This window comes from Quercus lobata, chromosome 11, assembly GCF_001633185.2.
Source record: "Quercus lobata isolate SW786 chromosome 11, ValleyOak3.0 Primary Assembly, whole genome shotgun sequence".
NCBI lineage: Eukaryota > Viridiplantae > Streptophyta > Magnoliopsida > Fagales > Fagaceae > Quercus > Quercus lobata.
The window spans coordinates 37,288,166-37,309,216 of NC_044914.1; the positions used below are offsets into that span (position 1 = coordinate 37,288,166).

At 35.6% G+C, this 21,051-nt stretch overlaps 1 protein-coding gene across 1 annotated transcript; it reads left to right on the plus strand.

Annotated features, from left to right (window-relative positions):
• The first annotated feature begins 15,013 nt into the window (after positions 1-15,013).
• On the plus strand, positions 15,014-17,815 carry LOC115967542 (galacturonosyltransferase 8-like). Its single transcript, XM_031086660.1, has 3 exons — positions 15,014-15,248; positions 15,704-16,951; positions 17,320-17,815. The coding sequence occupies exons 1-3, from the start codon at positions 15,120-15,122 to the stop codon at positions 17,593-17,595; spliced, it is 1,653 nt and encodes a 550-aa protein (XP_030942520.1). The 5' UTR covers positions 15,014-15,119; the 3' UTR covers positions 17,596-17,815.
• Positions 17,816-21,051: the final 3,236 nt, after the last annotated feature.

Consider the following 21,051-nt stretch of genomic DNA (forward strand, 5'->3'; position numbering starts at 1 on the left):
CTATTTACGAGACTACTTTAATTCGACGGTTTATTTTGATGGGGTGGAGAAGTGGAACCGGCGTGTTTGGGTTTGCTGATTCCTTTGGAGATCTGAACCTATTAAATGCCCCCCGCTCCGCCCTCTGTATAAGTAGGACAGGAGGAGGTTATTGTTTTTACCAAAAATCCCTTTTCATCCCCCTGCGACTTTGGAATACTTAGCCTCCCTTAGGATTCGGTTTACTCGCTGGTTTATACACTTAATCGTAAAATACTTTACCATAACAATAAGGGATGCAAAAGCCCCACCCCTCCCAAAAACGCCACGTTCCGATAAAACTTATCATGGCTCGATCGGGACAAGGATGGCGAAGACTCAAAATCAACCTCATCCTTCTTTCAGTCAAAATCCGAAGCAGGGACTCGTCACGTCAAACTTTCGACGTGACTGAGTCGAGAACACCCAAGATCGTTACCATCCGGCTCCTCACGAGCGTACCTAATATGGCACCGGCGTGTTAGGGGTCAGGGCTGAGGCAGGGGCTAAGTGCTTCTGCTTCTCCCTCTTTTGCTCCTTGGTGCCCTCCCCCTCCCTCTTCTTATTGTCTTCCCAGCACCAGTTCCGCCCTGGTGCTGTTTCTTTTCTATCTTTTGTTCCTCTCTTTGTCTCTTCATCTCTCTCTCCTCTTCTCCTCCTTCTTTACTCATGTCCTCCATTTTCTTTATTCATCCCCTTCATCTTCGTCACTGATTTCTTCCTTACTATTTCCTTCTTCTTCATTCATTTTCTTTTTTAAAGTGAGTCCCTCTCTTAGTATGAGCAGCAATGAGGCAGAGATTGGAGAAACTTTGAAGACGAGTTTAAAAGACGCTTGACAGTTTACTTTTCTGTACTATAGATGTAATGATTGCTTAGGCAGTTTACATTTTGTATAGGCTCGTTTGAGCCCCTTTTTGTATGTTGTAATGATTTTTTATATTAATAAAAATTGTTTACCTTATTTCGCATGTTATGTCTCTATGTTTTCATAAATTTGCAAGCGCTGTTCGGCACAATAATATAGCATCTAAATCAATGACGACTAAGACCAAAATATTTGATAATAAAATGATGTCGCCATAGCTTTAATAGAAGTGTTTGGCACAATAAGGCCGACCCGTAAAAAATAGTACTTACCCGGAACTAGCCGAGGAGAGAACCGAAGGCTTGATGCCGTGTGAGAAATAACCGTCCGAGGACATATCCCCTGCCAAATGAATAGCCCTCTTATACGACTAAATGCTGAGGCGTCCCACCACCTTCCTTACCCCCTTATTGGCCTTAACCTTCTATGGTGTTTAAGCCGTAGACGAAGTGACTTGACGTTTTTATCAAGTAGCCCATCTTACGAAATTCAAACCTTTACTTACCCAAGTATTTGGTTTCCCCATAGACTTGAGTCCGAGGACCATGCAAGACCTAGGTTCTGTCCAACACTTGTAATTTTCATCTTTTGTACTTGGTTTCCCATAGGCTTGAGTCCGAGGACCATTCAAGACCTAGGTTCTGTCCCCGGGTCCTTGTGCTGAATCGGGCCTGGGCCGTGAGTTGACTGGGCCCAAAATTAGGGGGTATTTCCGTATTCTCAGGCCACGCGATACTTTTTGGGCGTCCCAGTATTCGAGGTGCGCCTTCTCGAGACTCCTCTAACTTCAGGGTTGCAGACGACGTTGGAAATCGAGCCAGAGACATTTTGTCTGTAGCGTTCCTTGGGACGCTGCGTGAATTAAATGCTACTATTTTATCTTTTGATATAAAATAGGAGAGAAAGTTACTTTTCCTACGCACAAATCCTTCAGCTTCCTCCTTTAGGAAATCATGTTTGAGGCGAGGGTTAGGGAAAAAGAACTTTCTCCGCCGCGGAGGCGCCGTGTCCTCCCGAGACTCGAAGGAGTGATGCACGGGCCAAGAAAGCATAAACTTAAAGAGAAATTTACACTTCTACGGAGGGGGGAGGGTGTCTCCCCTCCTTTCAGTCAAAATCCGAAGCAGGTTCTGGTCATGCCAGATTTTTGGTATGTCCGAAGAAGGAATTTCCACCATCAGCACTGTCTACCTTGTAACCGGCAAATTCTTGCGGGGGCTTCCCAACTTCCGGCTCCCTGCGCCTTTTCTGTAGATGGTGTTAGCCTGAGGTCAGGTTCTTTGGCTGCCTGAGTTATGGGCATGCAGAAGTGTCGAAGAATAGTTTCCTTAGACAACAACTTGGCGCAGTAGCCAACCTCTCCTCTGAGCTGTCCCCACGGCTTTCTCTCCACTCGCTTGTATTTCCCTTTACTTATGTAGTCAGTTTTAGTGTAAGCTTGTTTCAGCTTTTCATTGTACACTGTACTGTTCCTTTGTCTTAATAGAACAGGAGTCCATTTCTCTATACATATCTTTCTTCTCCGTAACAACTACTTTATGCATGAATATTAAATGTAAGCTTGCTCTTAAGGATATTCCGAGCAGAAAAAATGCTTTAATACAGGTTCCTACTAATTCAAACTCACAAATATTATCAAGTATAACAATGATAACTTTCAATAAATTAAATTCTTGGAACTAACCGGGATAAGCGCTGAGTACTACGCGATGCATGCTAGACCAATGTCCGAGAACGATAATCTCTAAATAATTCGTCTGAAAGGGTAGCTAAGTAGCGAGGGACTTTGATTGTGTTTTTGGGTAATGAATTGCGTCGTACCGAGGGCAGATTGTGGAATCTATGCATTCAAGGTATTAACCCATTTGTGAACTAGGAGTCCTCCTCGAATGGATTTTGAGGTTTACGTGCCATAGTTGGTTCCACATCCAGGTAGTTGGTTTTCCCATAGGCTTGAGTCCGAGGACTATGCAATGCCTTGGTTCTGTCCAAAACCTAGTTTTCCACATCCGGGTAGTTGGTTTTCCCACAGGCTTGAGTCCGAGGACTATGCAATGCCTTGGTTCTGTCCAAAACCTAGTTTTCCACATCGGCGTAGTTGGTTTTCCCACAGGCTTGAGTCCGAGGACTATGCAATGCCTTGGTTCTGTCCAAAACCTAGTTTTCCACATCCGGGTAGTTGGTTTTCCCACAGGCTTGAGTCCGAGGACTATGCAATGCCTTAGTTCTGTCCAAAACCTAGTTTTCCACATCCGGGTAGTTGGTTTTCCCACAGGCTTGAGTCCGAGGACTATGCAATGCCTTGGTTCTGTCCAAAACCTAGTTTTCCACATCCGGGTAGTTGGTTTTCCCACAGGCTTGAGTCCGAGGACTATGCAATGCCTTGGTTCTGTCCAAAACCTAGTTTTCCACATCCAGGTAGTTGGTTTTCCCACAGGCTTGAGTCCGAGGACTATGCAATGCCTTGGTTCTGTCCAAAACCTAGTTTTCCACATCCGGGTAGTTGGTTTTCCCACAGGCTTGGCCGAGGAAATGCCATCCCTTGGTTCTGCTCAAAACCCTAGTTTTCTTCCACATCCGGTAGTTTGGTTTACCCACAGGCATTTGAGTTCCGAGGACTATGCAATGCCTTTGGTTCTGTCCCAAACCTAGTTTTCCACATCCGAGGTAGTTGGTTTTCCCACAGGCTTGAGTCCGAGGACTATTGCAAATGCCTTGGTTGCTGTCCAAAACACTAGTTTTCCACATCCCAGGTAATTGGATTTTTCCAACAGGCTTGAGTCCCGAGGACTATGGCAATGCCTTGGTTCTGGTCCAAACCTGTTTCCACATCCAGGTAGTTGGTTTCCCACAGGCTTGAAGTCCGAGGGAATATGCAATGCACTGGTTCTGTCCAAAACCTAGTTTTCCACATCCAGGTAGTTGGTTTTCCCCAACAGGCTGAGTCCGAGGACTATGCAAATGCCTTGGTTCTGTCCAAAACTAGTTTGTTCCACATCCGAGTAGCTTGGTATTTCCACAGCTTTGCAAGTCGAGGACTAATCAATGCCTTGGTTCTGTCCAAAACCTAGTTTTCCGCATCCAGGTAGTTGGTTTTCCCACAGGCTTGAGTCCGAGGACTATGCAATGCCTTGGTTCTGTCCAAAACCTAGTTTTCCACATCCAGGTAGTTGGTTTTCCCACAGGCTTGAGTCCGAGGACTATGCAATGCCTTGGTTCTGTCCAAAACCTAGTTTTCTCTTTGTATGGGGCCTTGGCTTGCCTTTAGCTCTAAGGGAGCTAGCTCTTCAGCCAAGCCCCTTGAGTTTATCTATACGGTTAACGTTACCAAGCGCCTAGTTTGTTCTGTACGAGGAGCTTTAGCTTTTAGGGGAGTTAGCTCTTCAGCTAAGCCCCTCGTCAAGAAACGTAGCCCCTAGTGAGATTTTATACTTGAACTCTATAACCAACGGTTAGAAATAACAGAGGAAGTGTTTCAACCTACCACCTGCGCCAACACGCAAGCCTTTCCCACAGACGGCTCCAGTTGTAGGGTCACGATTCGTGGCGGACAGTAACAGTGTCGGGTTCGCACGTAAAACGGCCCTAACAATATCATTTGTAGAGCGTGGGTTTGAAAGGCTAGGCCTTGATCGATAGGCGGTGGGTTTTTCAGGGGGTTCATACAAGGTTAAATGATCGTCACCCCTAGAGTACTTCTCATGGAGGTGGGCTGGGAAGCTCTCGTTTCTTGGCCATTTTTTCCCAGCCCCTTCCCAAGATTACTTAGTTTTCATTTTATACTCGCCTGTATCCATTTATCCTTCATCCACGTGTAGGGTCAATCTTTCCAAGGCTGATACTTGTCCCATCAGTCTATCCCCCCAAAGTCATTGGGGGTGGTTGTAAAAGCCAAAGAATGCGGCCCTGTCGGGTTCAGAACATTAAATGATAATAACAGCAGCTTTCCCCGGATATTTTAGATCTTTTTTCCGAGTTTCAGTTTTATACCATTTTTACCCTTCTTTACGAGGGGGAACTTTGGGTCTGCCGAGGACTGAACTACCCTCGGCGGTACCCAAAGGCTATTTTGTTGAACTTGGGCCATAATCCTCCTCGGCTTGGCCTATAAATCATTTACGCCCTACAGTAGTAATTCCAAATTATAATAGATGTAAATTAATACATATTAAAAAAATGTATTTTTTAATTTTTACTCTTGATATAAAATATTATTTTTCAAAAATTTAAACTATATTACCAATTTTAATCTATTTATAACAAGCCATATGAATTTTCAAAAGGAAAAAAAAAAGTCATGGAAAAATTATGCTATACAACTCAAGACACATCATGCAAGTATGACTTGTATTGCCAACTTTGATTACTAAAAAAATTCTTATGATATACTATTAAAATAATATAAAATAAATAACAAAATTTATCTTAAATTTAAAAATATTAACAATATCATCTTCTTTTTTAATTCATGTAATATGTTTGTAAAATATTCAAATTTTTTTCGATAATTTTTTAATTAGACAAAATTTAGTTACAAAATTAGTTGTAGCCTTACTCAATAAAATAAAATATTACTGCATATTTTGATAATTTAACCATTGAATTGTATGTCATTTATACTTTTAATACACATGTCAAATTTTGTGTCAATTGAATATTATTTATTATATGATCTATAAACTTATATTTTATGCATAATTTTAAACTACAAAAGTTTTTAATTTTAAACAATTTATTGATGATATAGTTATTGATCTTTAATTTTCTAAAATTTTTGAAAGTATGGAGGATATAAGAAGAAGATGTAATCCATTGCTGAATTTGTCAAAATTCATCTCCAATAAAAATTTATTGAGTAAGGTTATAACCATAGGCTACAACTCATTTTGTAACTAAACTTTGTCCTTTTTAATTAAGGTTACTAGCTTTTATAAAATTGTTATTTTTATTTAGTTAATATTAATTAATTTTGACATCATCGTGGATGAACTATAATTTCAATTTACCATTCTTGTCATCATAACTATCAATTTTTGGAAAGTATATAAAAAAATGTGTGGTTTTTTTGTGTTTTTGAAAAGTTGAAATACCTACCAGGTTTAGAATAAATTAATTTAGTTCCCATATAGATTGAACAAGTTGTGCGGTAGTCTATTGGTTGCTTGCTTCTTATGTTGAACAACCCTTGCGTAAGGGTTCAATGCCCTTGGGCTGCGCTTATCATTTTTTAAAAATAAAAATAAACTATGAATAAACTAACCAAACGGAAAACTAACTAAAAATTATCATTTTTTAAAAATAAAAATAAACTATGAATAAACTAACCAAACGGAAAACTAACTAAAAAAGAAAAAAAAAGATCTAACGGAAATTGAATTTCGGCAATTCAACTGACGAAATTGATGTTAGTTTCTCTCTCCACATTTTTCTTAAATTTCGGCAACATGGATACTGTAATACCAAAATTATATCAGATTTGTCAGTTTCTCTCTCTTCTTTTACTTGTATTTTGACATCACCAATACCGAAATTTGCATCTCTCCTCATTTAGCTAAAAACTTTGCACAGTATACATAAACCTAATAACCTCTAATTTTTACAATATTGAGCCAAAAAACTCAGTTATTGGGCTCCTGTTTTTTAAATTTTAAACTACATTGCATAATTTATATTATTATTATTATTATTATTATTATTATTATTATATTTTGGTTAAGAAAAGGTTCCTCGCCTCGCCACTGTGCCTGACAGCACCGCCCATCAGCTTCAGGCCTCCCTACTCCCTCAACCTCAAAATATTTCATCTCTATCTTAGTCTCTCTTTCTCTTAGTCTCAGTCTCAGTCTCTGACTCTCTCTCTCTTCATCTTAGTCTCTCCTTATGAGTAATATTTACCTTTTTTTGGCTTTATGCCTTTATTCGGTGTTGTTGTTGTTGTTTTTTTTTTTTTTTTTTTTTTTTTTTTTTTTGGAGAATATCTGGTGTTGGTGTTGGTGTAACTCAGTAACTGTGTAAGGTATCGGTGTTGGTGAGATTATTAGTTGTCTTTTAGTGTTGGTGTTGGTGTCTTTTGGTGAGATACAATAAATTAGCTTTATTTGATTGGTTCTAGTCTTTTAATTAATCAATACATTATATAAGACAAACAAATTAAATTATGTTAGGTTAAACAACAATTAATAATTTTATAATTAATAAAACAACAATATAACAATTTTTTTTTTTGATAAGAACAATATAACAAATTATAGTTTATAAAAGACAAACAAATTAATGAAACAACTAGACAACAATACATTTGGGAAAAATTCCTAGAGCCGCCACTGAGAAAAATTATGCTTCTTAAGGAACACCCTGGGAAAAATTCCTGGAGTCGCCACTAATTAGGAGTAGACATCATAGATTGAAACTCTCTCAAAAGAAAAATAATCTTTCTAAAATATATATATATATATATATTCAATGATCAATTTTAAGTTATATGAAATTGCAATGTTATTTTATTTATTATATAAAAATTAATAATTCTAATTGAGCTTAGTGTTAGCAAGAGTATTACTTAATTAACACTTATTCATATTGCTTTTAATTGAGACTTCTAATATTTAAATTTGTATTTCTCTCATTTTAACCATTTTACTATAAATAAATAAATAGAAAATAGAAAAACGATGGTGTTATCTTTTTAATGTATTATTCAATTTTAATTGTGATTGGTGAATCCCAAGCTTTGGGAGAGCCAAAACCTAAAATGTTTTTCACTCAAAGTAATGTAGCTTTTTATTTTTTATTTTTAAGGTAATGTAACTTTCAACGATGTTCTATGGATAGTTTGTTACCACACAAGTTCAAATCGGATGGTCCACTGTTACCTTGGTCTCTCCCTAAAAGGGTGAGCTTGGGTTGGATCTACCAACTCGTCTTTTGATTTGATTTTTTCTTCTTCTTCCTATTTTTTTTAGAATCATGATACCCCTTTTGAAGTGATCTTCGCTTCTTATATTCCAAAAAGTAAAAACTATTTAACTAGGGTTTTTTTTTTTTTTTTTTTTTTTTTTTTCATTAGGTGCAAGCCTTATGCTATAACTTTTGTGAAGTGTAGAAAGAAAAAAGTGTTTGATGAAGTGTTAAATTCTGGAGTTTAATCACAATGAAGGCTCACTAGAGAAAACTCAATTCTCTATTGGCTGACACTTCCTGGAATATCACATAGTTACGTAAACACAACCAAATGAAATGAATAGTTCTTGGCTTTAATAAAACTTGCCAATCCCACTTAAGAGCATTAGCATTGGAGAATGCTAATGTCAAATCTAAGGACAATTCGGCATTTTAAGCCTCAAAATACTTTGCATCAGAGAATGGTAAACCCAACTATTGCAAATTTTTTTAGAATACTGCTACAGTACAATTCTAACTTTAGAATTGTACTGTAGCAGTATTCTAAAAAAAAAAAAAAAAATTTATTCACCTTTTTCCCTCGAAATTTCTCTCTTCTCTATTTCATTATTTCAGTTCTCTTCTCTCTCTTCCTTCTTTGTTTTTCCATCTGCTCTCTCCAGACCCAAACACCATTCTCCTCCCAACATCAACATCACACATCACAGTGTTTCATTTTTTCTAGTGGGTTACGATCCAGCGGGTTCTGTGGTTGCCTTTTTTTTTTTTGGCGTGGGTGACGGCGTGGGTCACTGTGGTTGTTGTGGTTTTTGGCGTGGGTCACTGTGGTGGTTGTGGTTTTCTTTTTTTTTTTTTTTTTTTTTTTTTGTGGTTGTGACCGGTGCTTAAAGGGGTTCTGGGTCGTGGTTAGGTTGTGGCTAAAGTGGGTTGTTGGTCGTGGATCGACGAAGCTTCACACGGCCTCTCTCTCATCTCTCATCGTGGATCGGCGAGCTGGGTTTGGATCGGTGGGTTGGGATCAGTTGATGGTGGGTTTGAAACGGTGAATCTGTTGATCAGTGGGTGGATCAGTTGGGTTGATCATCGGTAGCTCCGATGGTGGCTCCGATAATGATTTTTTTTGAATGGGTTTGCTCTGGTGGGTTTCAAATTGGCGACGTGGGTTTCTGATCGGTGGCTTGGTTTTGCTGATCGGTGGCTTGGGTGGTGGGTGTGGTGGCCGTTGTTAGCTCCAACTGGTTTGATGGTTTGTGTGTGTGTGGCTCTGTTGATGGTTTAATGGTTTGTGTTTGTGTGTGTGTGTGGCTCTATGTGTGTGGTGATGGGTTTGGATAGGTTGATCGGTGTATTATGGGTCTGTGTGTTGAACCGGTGCTAGAGGTTGAGGGGGAAAGAGAGGAAAAAAAATGACAGTTGCAAAGCCCAGGAAAACCAAGTCTGAAAAAAAGTGACGGTTGGAAAGAAATAATAAAGAAAGATTAAAATTTTTTTTTTAATAAAAATAGAGTTTTGGGATGCTGGAGATATTGTAAAATGGGATGGTATAATGATAAAGTGACTTTTTGAAATGGTAAAATATAGTAGAATTGGAATTTCCCAATACTAATGCTCCTAGTGTTTGCTAGTATATAACTTGACGTGAGAGTTGAAACAAAAGTCTTCATTTGCTGAATCAACCCATACTCGCTTAGATAGTTCTGTAGAGAATCTCTAGAGATAGGTATATCTTTGACAGTTTGGATGATTGATTTAAAAGAGAGGAAAAGAAATCCTATTCAAGTCCAGTCAAAATTACAATTATTTGTTAGCAAACTTGGATTTTTTTTTTTTCACCAATCTCAGATATGGTCCAAGTAGTCATGTTATTTATTATTATTATTATTATTATTATTATTATTTTTGGGTTTCATTGAGTTTGAGTCCATTTCAAGTTTCAAGATAGGGGAGAGTTTTCAAGATGGCTGTCTCATGCTCTTGCTTAATGGGCAAATCAAGGCCCACTAGCTGGCTGATTGTACATTTTTTTTTTTTTGGGTATAGTTTTCGTTGATAATATTGATTTTCATGATATTCCAAAGACTCAAAACAAAAGTAAACTAATCAATAATGGACACAAAAGTGAGTTGAATGACACGGATTTCAGTTAACTCAATTAGTAAAATCTCTTATCATCAAATAAGAGATCTAAAATGCAAATGACATATATTAAAACTCTAAAAAAAAAAAAAAAAAAAAAACTAAATGACATAAATGATCGAGACAACATAATTTAAAATTATTGTGCTGAGCTTATGCGGATGCCTTAAGAATACATTCCATTTTATTATGTAAAATGGAGTCGTCGCCAAATTGAAAAAAAAAAAAAAGAGGGCGTAAATGAGTATGAAGGACCTCCTTTTGTTTTAAGAGTCACTCTATGGGTTCCTGCTTTTTCGATCAAGGTAAGAAGGGATAGATAAAAAATTATAAAATATTTGTTAGTTTTTTAGTATAGACAGATATTGAACCCTAGATCTCTTATACAACCATCAGAGACTTCATTAGCTGATTTAACTGAAACTCTCAAAGTAGATGAAAGACATTAGTGAACCAATAAATATGGATTTTTTTTTTGGTTGAATATTAATATAAGCTTTAACAGAATGACATTCTCCCAAACATGTCAATAATGAGACTCTACTCTCAAGGTTTATATACACAGTAGACATATTTCTCAAAAAAAAAAAAAAAATATATATATATATATATACACACACAGTAGACATTGATTTGGAAATAAAGTTATTTCGTGGCCATTCTCGTGAGGAGTGAGATAACACAAATAGACGGTATGGAACAATTAAGATACTAAAATAGAGGTTTTCCAGTTCTTCGAAGAAAAAAAAGGTCCTGTCAGGTAGTTACATATCATAATTCTTTAATTAGTTAGAACGCGTAAATTCAATATGTTTTGGAATTTAGAGATGCCATTCAATCCTTCTATTGTTATCAAATATTTTTCTTTGTTGAAATCAAGATAGAGTGATGGCAAAAGGAGAAGAGAAAAGACAACATATGAGAATATGAGAGTTTAACATGGTTGGTCATGTGGGCTACAACCACAGATAGCAACAAAAGGCTATAATTTTCTCATTCACTTTTCTTCTTTCCTCCTTTCTTTTTTTTCCTTTTTTTTTTGGGGGGGGGGGGGGGGGGGGAGAAGGTAGGGATCATTAACTTTTCTTTTCAATTTTAATGGTCCGTTTGAATTGAGGGAGAATGAGGGGGAGTAGAGTGGATTTAGCACAAAATTAGCTTATTTTTAACCTACTCTACTCTACTTCCCTCCACTCCCCCTCCTTCCCCCCTCCATCCAAACAGGCCATAAATGTGTACATGAGTCTTAAACAAAGTTTATATCCAAACATGGTTGAAACTTAATGTCCTAACTACCAATAGGAAAATAACATTAGTTCTTATTATGTGCAATGCATATGACTCGCGACTCACTTAACCAAGTAAGTCATATGTATTGCACATGATGGGACATATAGTAGCTTCCTAATGGTTGGAGTTCAAGGCTCTAAACATGTTTGGAACCAAATCTTTTTCATAAATCTATATATAGAGGTGATATTGATTTGAAATAATATAAACAATTTAAACATCCTAATGTAATTGAATAAATTGGATGAACAAACATCCTAATTTAAGGGAATAAAATAAATGAATGATATTGTCACTGTGGGTTCCTCAGATGTACTGATTTAGAGCCTTTGGCTTTTACACAGCATCCTTTGGAGTCACACATCGAAAGAATCTTCCCCCACTTTCTGCCTTATAAGCTTTAGGAGAAGTGTACCACTAGTTATTAATAACTAGTGGTACACTACTCCTTCGCTTCAAAGCTTATAAGGCAGAAAGTGGGGGAAGATTCTTTCGATGTGTTTCGATGTGTGACTCCAAAGGATGCTGTGTAAAAGCCTTCACCATTGTAGCATTTATCACAAACTAATTGTTGTTGATTACATAATCATTCCTTAAGACAAATTTTTTTAACCCTACAAGGATACCCGATGGTGGGCTCATTGCTCTTAGGTGTAATATAAACTTAGAGATCTCAGATTCCAATCACAATTCACAATACTATTGGTTTATAGGATTTTTAGGATGTATCTTAAGCAAGGAGTGAAATGGTATTTACCACTTCTTTAAATAAACTAACAATTAGTGTTTAAAAGTTTAACAAAATAAATGGCATATTTGATTTTTACCTATGAGAAGTGCTACGTTCACAATATTTTCACAACAAATTATAAGTGGTAAGTTATTATTGGTTCTAAATTGAACTTATAATTGAAATTACTTTTTAATCCACCAATAACAACCCGTAACAACCTACCACTTAGAATTTGTTGTGAAAGTATTTTGAAAATATTGTGAATATATCATTTCTCTTTTACCTATACTCCTTCTACTTCATCTTTATTGTTGTGTGTATGTGTGTGTGTGTGTGTGTGTGTGTGTTTTTTTTTTTTTTTTTTTTTTTTTTTTTGGGTTTAGAAGCTGTTAGGTTCTAAAAGTTTAGAACAATTAGCAAACCATGAACACAAACTTATCTAGATATAAATCCTAGAGTCTATAGGTATTGTTAGACAATGCTCAAGGTGATACAAGTCAAGATTCAAGAATATACAAGCTGCAGAAATAAGAGTTCAGAAACTGTCTGGTTTGATCGATCGAGAGACAAACTGCATAATTCTCCAAGTTGCATAATTCTCCTTAATGAGTGGTTAAGTGACCAAAATTGTGCCAGGATTATCCCCACTATGAAGATAGTAAGGACTAAAGGGTTTCTTCCAAGCTGGTACAGAAGCTTGAGTTGAAACTCCTATAGAATCTAAGGTGCAGAGGTAGAAGCCATTGAAGAAGAACTTGAATTCTTGAATTAGGTTTTCACAGAGAAACCAAATAAACCGGAATCAAGAAATAAAGGATCAAAGAGACACTTTGAGAATCACAGAAAAGATTCTGTGTAAGTTTCAATCAAATAAAGATTGAGAACAAAGAGATTGCAAAAGTGATTGAAGGAATTAAAAGCTTGAAGCAAGTTCAACAATGGGGTCGAGTTAAGAAATTAGTGAGGAAAACTGAGTTAACTTGGCTCTAATACCATATTGAGAAAATAAAATAAAATCCAATACTAAAATGCTTTGTGTGTATTATCTATACTACTGTAGGGGTAAAGTTCCCAGATCAAACAATGGGCCTTGAACCCCATATAGAGTCCAACCACGTCCGAGGAGAAAGTGGGGCACCAAAAGGACTCCCGGCCCAATTCTTATGGGCCCAAACTTATTTAAAACGCGGTCCGAGGAGGAATATCTCCTCGGACGTGCCAAGTATGGCTCAAACATGCATCCTACCAGCAATAAAGAATCACTCTAACGAGTATTAGTAACAGGGATGAATCCCACAAGCCCGAGGAGAGGGAAGAGAGTACAAGATGTCATGGGAGAGATTACAGCTGCCGCATTAAGTGCAGGGCAGCTACTTTTCTGACTGCATTAATATGGAGAGGATAGGCGAACAGTGTTACCTTGGCCACTACAACTCACAGAAAGATAGGGGAGATGTCCGATGGGACGGACACTCAAGTGAAGGTCCAGATGATCAACAAGTGTAAGGTTCTGATGACTTCAAGGAGGTTATATAAGAGAAGGGAATCCCCATGAAGAGGGGATCGAAAAAAAGGGGAAGGAAGAGCAGAAGAAAGAGAGAAAGACCATAACCTTTGATCAAGAACAGAGGTGCACTCACACGTCTCCTCGGACCGAATATCCAGTGGACATGAAGGAGATATTCTTATGTTCAATCGTTGTATTGTTGTATGACCCAAAGTTAACTAACACTCACTTCGTTAGGGCCTAGTTCTGTAACCCGTTTTCTACAAATTCATTGTCTAGGGTTCCTTAGGCCAGAACCACCTACCTGTTGGGCCTGGGCCCCAAATCGACCCCCTACAACTACTATTTAAGGGGCTTCCCCTGTTTGGATTCCTCATTTTTTTATTCAAAAATACCCCTACATCGCTATGTTTAAGTAGAGACAAAACTAAAGCACAATCCGGTAAAAATATAACTTTAACTCTCACTAAAACATTGTCTAAAAAATAAGGTCACCTTACTGTTAATTTTCAAATTACTTTATTTACTTATAAATTAAAATTTCAAAATAAAAAAAATATATATAAAATAAAAACACGGTTTTTTTTAATTTAAAAAAAAAAAAGCTTCATCGCACGTGTTACTGTTGATTTTCAAAATAAATTTATCCACTTATAAATTAAATTCTCAAAATAAAAAAATTATATATATAAAATAAAAACACAGATTTTAAAAGAAAAAAAAAACCTCATTGCACGCACGAAGCGCGTGTGATAAGGCTAGTTGATAGCTAATAATTGTATTTATACATAACTAGAAATAAGAGAGAAAAGGAAAACTAACTAACAGAATAACTAATCATAACTAACTGCACTAATAACCAACATATTCCACTAACAACCTACGTGGGTGTGACGTGTAAGCACTAAACATTAATAGCACCATTCTTTACTGCAAGTCGTTTAGCTAAGCTGCAAACCATAAGCTACTTGTAGCTTCTTCTATTCTGCATTTCTTCAAGTCTCGCGATACTGTCTTTTTTTTTTTTGCTAAAGTCTCGCAATACTGTCTTACATCAAAAATCAATCAGCATTTTAATATTATAAAAAAGAACAATCACCGTAAAACTAATACCACTAATTAAATTCTTTGTAATTATAAAAGTATTTTTTTTTAAACCATCACCGCCAATCCCGCGTAATAGTCACCCACCAGTTAGCACGTATAAATAAACAAATCATTTTGTTTTTCATGTAAAAATAAAACAAACAATAAAATATAGTATTAAAAAATTAGTGTAACCTGTTATAAAAAAGATAAAGAAAAAGTGTAATGAATGAAAATATTTAATTATTAATAAGTGGATTTTAATTAATTCAACTAATAAAATTTCTTATATTTGAATGAGAGATCTAAAATTCAATATCACTTCTTATATTTGAATGAAAGATCTAAAATTCAATATCACTCTATATTAAAAACCGATAAATACCTTACTCTGATAATAAAAAACTACCACTATAAATTGAAAGTCTAAAAATTATTATTATTAATCTCACTCTCATTCTCTCAGAGATACGTCAAACTCAAAGTGAGAGGCAGCAAACACTAAATCCCAATCATTTGTTTCCACACAGTCGATTATCAAATATCTCAAATCTACGCATCAAAGCAAAAGCAATGCAAAAATGGCGAACTTTCACGGACTCCGAATCATGAATGTGTTGAGGTTCAGAGTATTAGCCTCCGCCATTTTTCTCTCTCTTTCTCTTTTATTCTTCACTTCTCACTCCCACGCCTCCCACCTCCACCACCTCGTAAGTCTCCCTTCACTCTCTCTACATCTCAAAATTTTTTTTTTTTCCAGAGAAACAATCAGATTTCTATGTATTTGTCTTTTTAGCAAGCAAATTATTATTTTTAAAATATTGGTTTAATTGAAGTGAGTGATTTTCGTCGCTTAGTTTCATTTTTGTATCGGAAATGTAATTCGAAGAATGATATTTATTTTGATTTGAATTTTTTTTCGCGAGAAATAAACAGTTTTTTCTCTATATATATTTATTTTATTTTTAGCAAGTTTTTTTTTTAATAAAAAAATTTGAAATGAGTTAGTTTTGTCGCTTCAATTAGGTTTTCATTTACGGATTCGGAAATGTAATAGAAGAAAATGATATTTATTTTGATTTGTTCCAGTGTTGAATTTTACAGTATACGCATGAAAATTTTGTTAATTAAAGTTTTTTTTTTTTTTTGGATTTGTGTGACATAGGAATTCAAGTCTGGTTCGCGTAGATTTGGAACTACGAGAAGAGCAGTATTAGCGTTGAAATCGGATCCTCTCAAGCCTCGATTGGATCAGATCCGAAAGCAAGCTGAAGATCATCGATCTCTGGCTTTGGCATACGCGCACTATGCTCGAAAGCTCAAGCTTGAAAACACGAAGCTCGTTAGGAACTTCACAGAGCTGTCAAGGACCTACGGCGATCTTCTTGCGAAACAATCGTATCGTGCTTTATTCGAAACCGATGCGGCCTCCATTGATGAATCAGTGTTGCGGCAATTCGAGAAGGAAGTGAAGGAGCGGATCAGAGTGACGAGACAAGCGATCGTGGACGCCAAGGAGTCTTTCGATAATCAATTGAAGATCCAGAAGTTGAAGGACACGATTTTCGGATTGAATGAGCAGTTAACGAAGGCGAAGAAGCAAGGAGCTTTCTCGAGCTTGATTGCCGCAAAATCGATCCCGAAAAGCTTGCATTGCCTCGCAATGCGATTGATGCAAGAGCGGATTGCGCATTTGGAGAATTATTCGGATGAAGGGAAGGAGACTCCACCGGAGTTTGAGGATCCGAATCTTTACCATTACGCAATTTTCTCTGATAATGTGCTCGCTGCGTCGGTGGTGGTGAATTCATTGGTGAAGAACTCGAAGGAGCCATGGAAACATGTTTTTCATGTTGTGACTGATAAGATGAATCTCGGTGCAATGCAAGTGATGTTCAAATTGAAGGACTACAATGGAGCACACATTGAAGTGAAGGCAGTTGAGGATTACAAGTTCTTGAACTCTTCATATGTGCCTGTACTTAAGCAATTGGAGTCATCGAAATTGCAGCAGTTTTACTTCAATAGTAAGCTCGAGAATGCAACGAAAGACGCCACCAATATGAAGTTCAGGAACCCAAAGTATCTGTCCATATTGAATCACTTGAGGTTTTACTTGCCGGAAATGTACCCGAAATTGCATAGGATTTTGTTCTTGGATGATGATATAGTGGTTCAGAAAGACTTGACAGGGCTGTGGGAGATAGATATGGATGGGAAAGTGAATGGGGCAGTCGAGACATGTTTTGGGTCGTTCCATCGATATGCACAGTACATGAATTTCTCACATCCATTGATTAAACAGAAGTTTAACCCGAAAGCTTGCGCGTGGGCTTATGGTATGAACTTCTTTGATTTGGATGCTTGGAGGAGGGAGAAGTGCACGGAAGAGTATCACTACTGGCAGAATCTGGTAAAGATTAGATTTGATTTTTTTTTCCCATGCTAATTTTACATCATTTCAACATGCTTGAGCAACAGTTGGTGTCTAACATTGGCACTGACTGCAAATAAATCTACCATAAAACCTGTTTTGCTTTCAAATTTTGATGATGCACTAGTTTGAACGATTTGATCTTGCTTGTTCTCTTTCTAAAAACCCTACCTTTAGTCGTCTTATTAATGTCTTATACTGAATGATTAATGACGTGGGGATATCAACACTGCTAGAGGCATGAGAAAGAACAATCATCATGAATTCAAATCTATTGTATCCTTTTTTGTGGGTAGGGACTTTATTGGAGTTCTCATTATTAACCTATTACGGTAATCTTGCTGCAGAATGAGAACCGCACCTTGTGGAAGTTGGGTACATTGCCCCCAGGTCTAATCACATTTTACTCGACAACGAAGCCATTGGACAAGTCATGGCATGTTCTGGGACTTGGTTACAATCCAAGCATTAGCGCAGATGAGATTCGCAACGCTGCAGTGGTGCACTTTAACGGGAACATGAAGCCATGGCTTGACATTGCCATAACTCAGTTTCGGCCACTTTGGACAAAGTACGTTGATTATGAAATGGAGTTTATCCAGGCTTGTAATTTTGGGCTCTAAATTTATAGTCATAGTTGAAGCCTCTATTAAAGGAATTGGGGTATGCTGGTTCTGCGGTAGCTTTCGTCTGATTAGTTCTATTGTTATTGCTCATGCATAAACCAAGTCTTCCTGTTTAGCACGAAAGAAAATTTGCTTTCTGTCCAAGTGTAACATACTTCTTTGTGTATCAGTCTTAGAATTCTTCTTTTTGTATCTATACGAGTAATTTATATGGCAAACTAGTTGAATGCCAGTGCGTTGTACAGTTTTATATTAAACTTGCAGAATATATATAATTATTATAACCAAATAAGTAATTATTATAACAAAATGAATAAATTGCATTGGTATAACAACCATCAAATATAAAATGATAGCACCTTAATACAAAATTATCTTCTAACATACCAATTGTGCTATAATATCATTTGTAGTTACATGTATCAAACTATTCGTATATGAATTTTATATCTAATAAATCTACAATATAAGTGATTTGCAGTATTGTTAACAATAATATTAATAATTAAAATCTTTAGACAAAGTAACATAAAATTGGCCACTTTTTAAAGATAGAACTATTCGAGGAATAAAACCTTTGTTCTAACCTTTCTTAGGATGTTTGAAATCTTTTTTGACAAACCTGAAAAAAAATAAAAATCAAGAAGAAAATTAAACAGAGTTAAAAAAACAAAGTACCATATAGATTGCAAAATTGTATGTAAATTTACTAGTCTATGATTTGAATTTACTACGACAACTTACATATATATTGGACAACAAAATAATTAAATTGGATCAAACCATTAACATATGAATTAGATCAAACATAAGGAAATTACCCCCTCAAAAAAAGAAAAACATAAGAAAATTAGTTTAAACAAAAGGCAACAAATACATAAAACATATTTAATTGATTATAATAAAAAATTAGAGTAAAAAATACATACCTACATGATTGTAGGTAGAAAAATGGAAGCCTAAATAAAAAATAAAAAATAAAAACTGTACAATAAGTTGGAGAATGAAAAACTACACCAACTAACGGTGTATATATATAGATACTCCACCTAGAAAAGGAGTTCAAGTAAAAATCAAATACTCTAAAGTCCTTGAAGTTACCTAATCAAGAAGTTTAGGTTAATTATATATGTAAAGGTGTGGTTTTGATTCTTAAGCCCAAATGATGAATGGGTTAAGGCCCAAAGAGCCCCACACAATGAATTTGTAGAGAGTGGGCTTAAAAAGCTAGGCCTCAATGAATCAGGCAATGCGCATAATGAATCAGAGATATTAAGACAGTAAAGCAAGACAAGTTTAAAGTAAGGAAATCCTTCCTCGGCAAAGTCCAAGGAGAATGATTCTTGAATTTAGTTCTTTTAGACTTGGATACAATTTCAGCTTTTGTTGCTACAATGTGTGTTCTCTACAGATTTTTTTCGATCCCCTTTCCCTGGAAGGTCTCTTACATTATATGACTCCTTTTAGATGATCTTAGCCCTCCATTTGTTGATTGTCCAGGCCCCTACTTGAGTGCTTGTCCCATCAGACTCCTTTTCAAGCCCCTTGTAAGTTGGGACAACCAAGACAGCATTGTTCAGAGGACTTCTCCACATAAATGCAGTTAGGAGGTTTGGTGGGATGCATTAAATGTGGTGGCAGTCACCATCCCTTCAGTCATGTCAGGGCTAACCCCTTTCCCGAAACTCTTTCTCTACGGTTTGACCTCTTCTGGTAACATGCCACTGACGTGGCCTTCTGTCCGAGCGTGTGGCCTCCTCAACACGATAATGGACTCCTCAACCATGGATACAACACATGACACAAGTACCTTATTTAAATTCTTGTGCCCCACAATATATTATTATTATTTTTTTTTTTTAAATACTTTATCCCAAAAAAATAGTTAACGTTATTAGCTAGATTGTTATTAGATTTTTTTTTGGGTTTACGTTAAAGTTAATACCAAAAAAAAAAAAAAAAAAAAACACTTACAAGAAGCAATATGTTTTTTTTTTTTTTTAGATACACTTACTTTATGATAAAAATGAATTAGAGTCTTGATTTTTTGAATTTGAGATATGAATGAATTAGAGTCCTAATTAATCTAATATTAATCTGCAGTTTTTTATTTATTATTTTTTTTAGAGATACACTTACTTTATGATAACAATGAATTAGAGATGAGAATGAATTAGAATCATGATTAATCTAATATTAATTTACCTACAATCTTACATGAAGCAGTTTTTATTTTACGCTAACTATATAATATTTTTTTGATTAATCTAATATTAATCTATACCTGCAATATTACATGAAGCAGACGTGAAGCGGTTTTTTATTTCTTAATTTTTATTAAAAGAGATAAACTACTTAATGATCAAAATGAATTAGAGTCCTGATAGTATACTATTCATTTTTAGTTCTTTAAAAATCTAAAAATTTAATAAAATTTCTGCAATTTGATGAATATTTTTTTGATTAATCTAATATTAATCTATACCTACAATCTTACATGAAGCAAATGTGAAGCAGTTTTTTATTTCTTTATTTTTTTTTTTAAAGGGATGAACTACTTAATAATAAAAATGAATTAGAGTCCTGGTAGTATACTATTCCTTTTTAGTTCCTTAAAAATCTAAAAATTTAATAAAATTTCTACAATTTGGTGAAACCATGTGGTGTAACCACGGTGTCTAAGCCCAACTTTTATTATATATATAATGTAATATAATATGTTGTTTATTAACAAGATTGTTGGAATACTGTCACAGATTTTTGCATTTTTTAGTAGGGCTGAAACATGTCTATCTATTTGAGCAACTATATTATGCAATTTTTAATTTGTAAATAGATATTTAGTATGATCAAACCACTATACTATTCTTAGTGTCTTTTTATTTTGTCTATAAAATAACTAAAGAGGACCATTTTTTTACATGGAAATTTATTTTAAATTTTTTATACATCAATAATTGAGGGTGGGGATCTGAATTTTGTATGTTTCTATTGGAAATTGGAGTGACAACCAGTTAAGCTAAATCTTATTGAAATATTGGAGAAAACTAATAATAAGTTGTACCGCACATTGTACGGGAACTCATATAGTAACTTAAAGAAGATGTAACTCTTATACCAAGTATAATTTTAATCTATATCTGTGCGTAATTGTGATTGTTTTTAATTATACTGTACATATGCATGGGTTATATACTAGTATAGTAAAAATGTAGAGGATAGTAAAGATGTGGTGGTTTAAGGTTTTTTTCATGGACATAGGTATCTTTGTGTTATTTTCTCTCTCACTCCCTCATGCTGTCTATTATATCCTTCAAAAAGCCAAGTTACTTGGTTATTTCAGTTACAAATATATATATAATAGGCTGTATCATATTCCAAGTCTCAGTCAATTCTTTGTTCTCTTTATTCCTTGAGCGAAATTTTATGAGTTCCAAGATTTGAGAGATACTC

Bases quoted from the DNA above. Each gene is read 5' to 3' on its own strand.
- LOC115967542 (XM_031086660.1), top strand. From the start codon at position 15,120: ATGGCGAACTTTCACGGACTCCGAATCATGAATGTGTTGAGGTTCAGA. The intron at 15,249-15,703 runs GTAAGTCTCCCT...TGTGTGACATAG, and splicing joins CCTCCCACCTCCACCACCTC to GAATTCAAGTCTGGTTCGCG. The intron at 16,952-17,319 runs GTAAAGATTAGA...ATCTTGCTGCAG, and splicing joins ATCACTACTGGCAGAATCTG to AATGAGAACCGCACCTTGTG.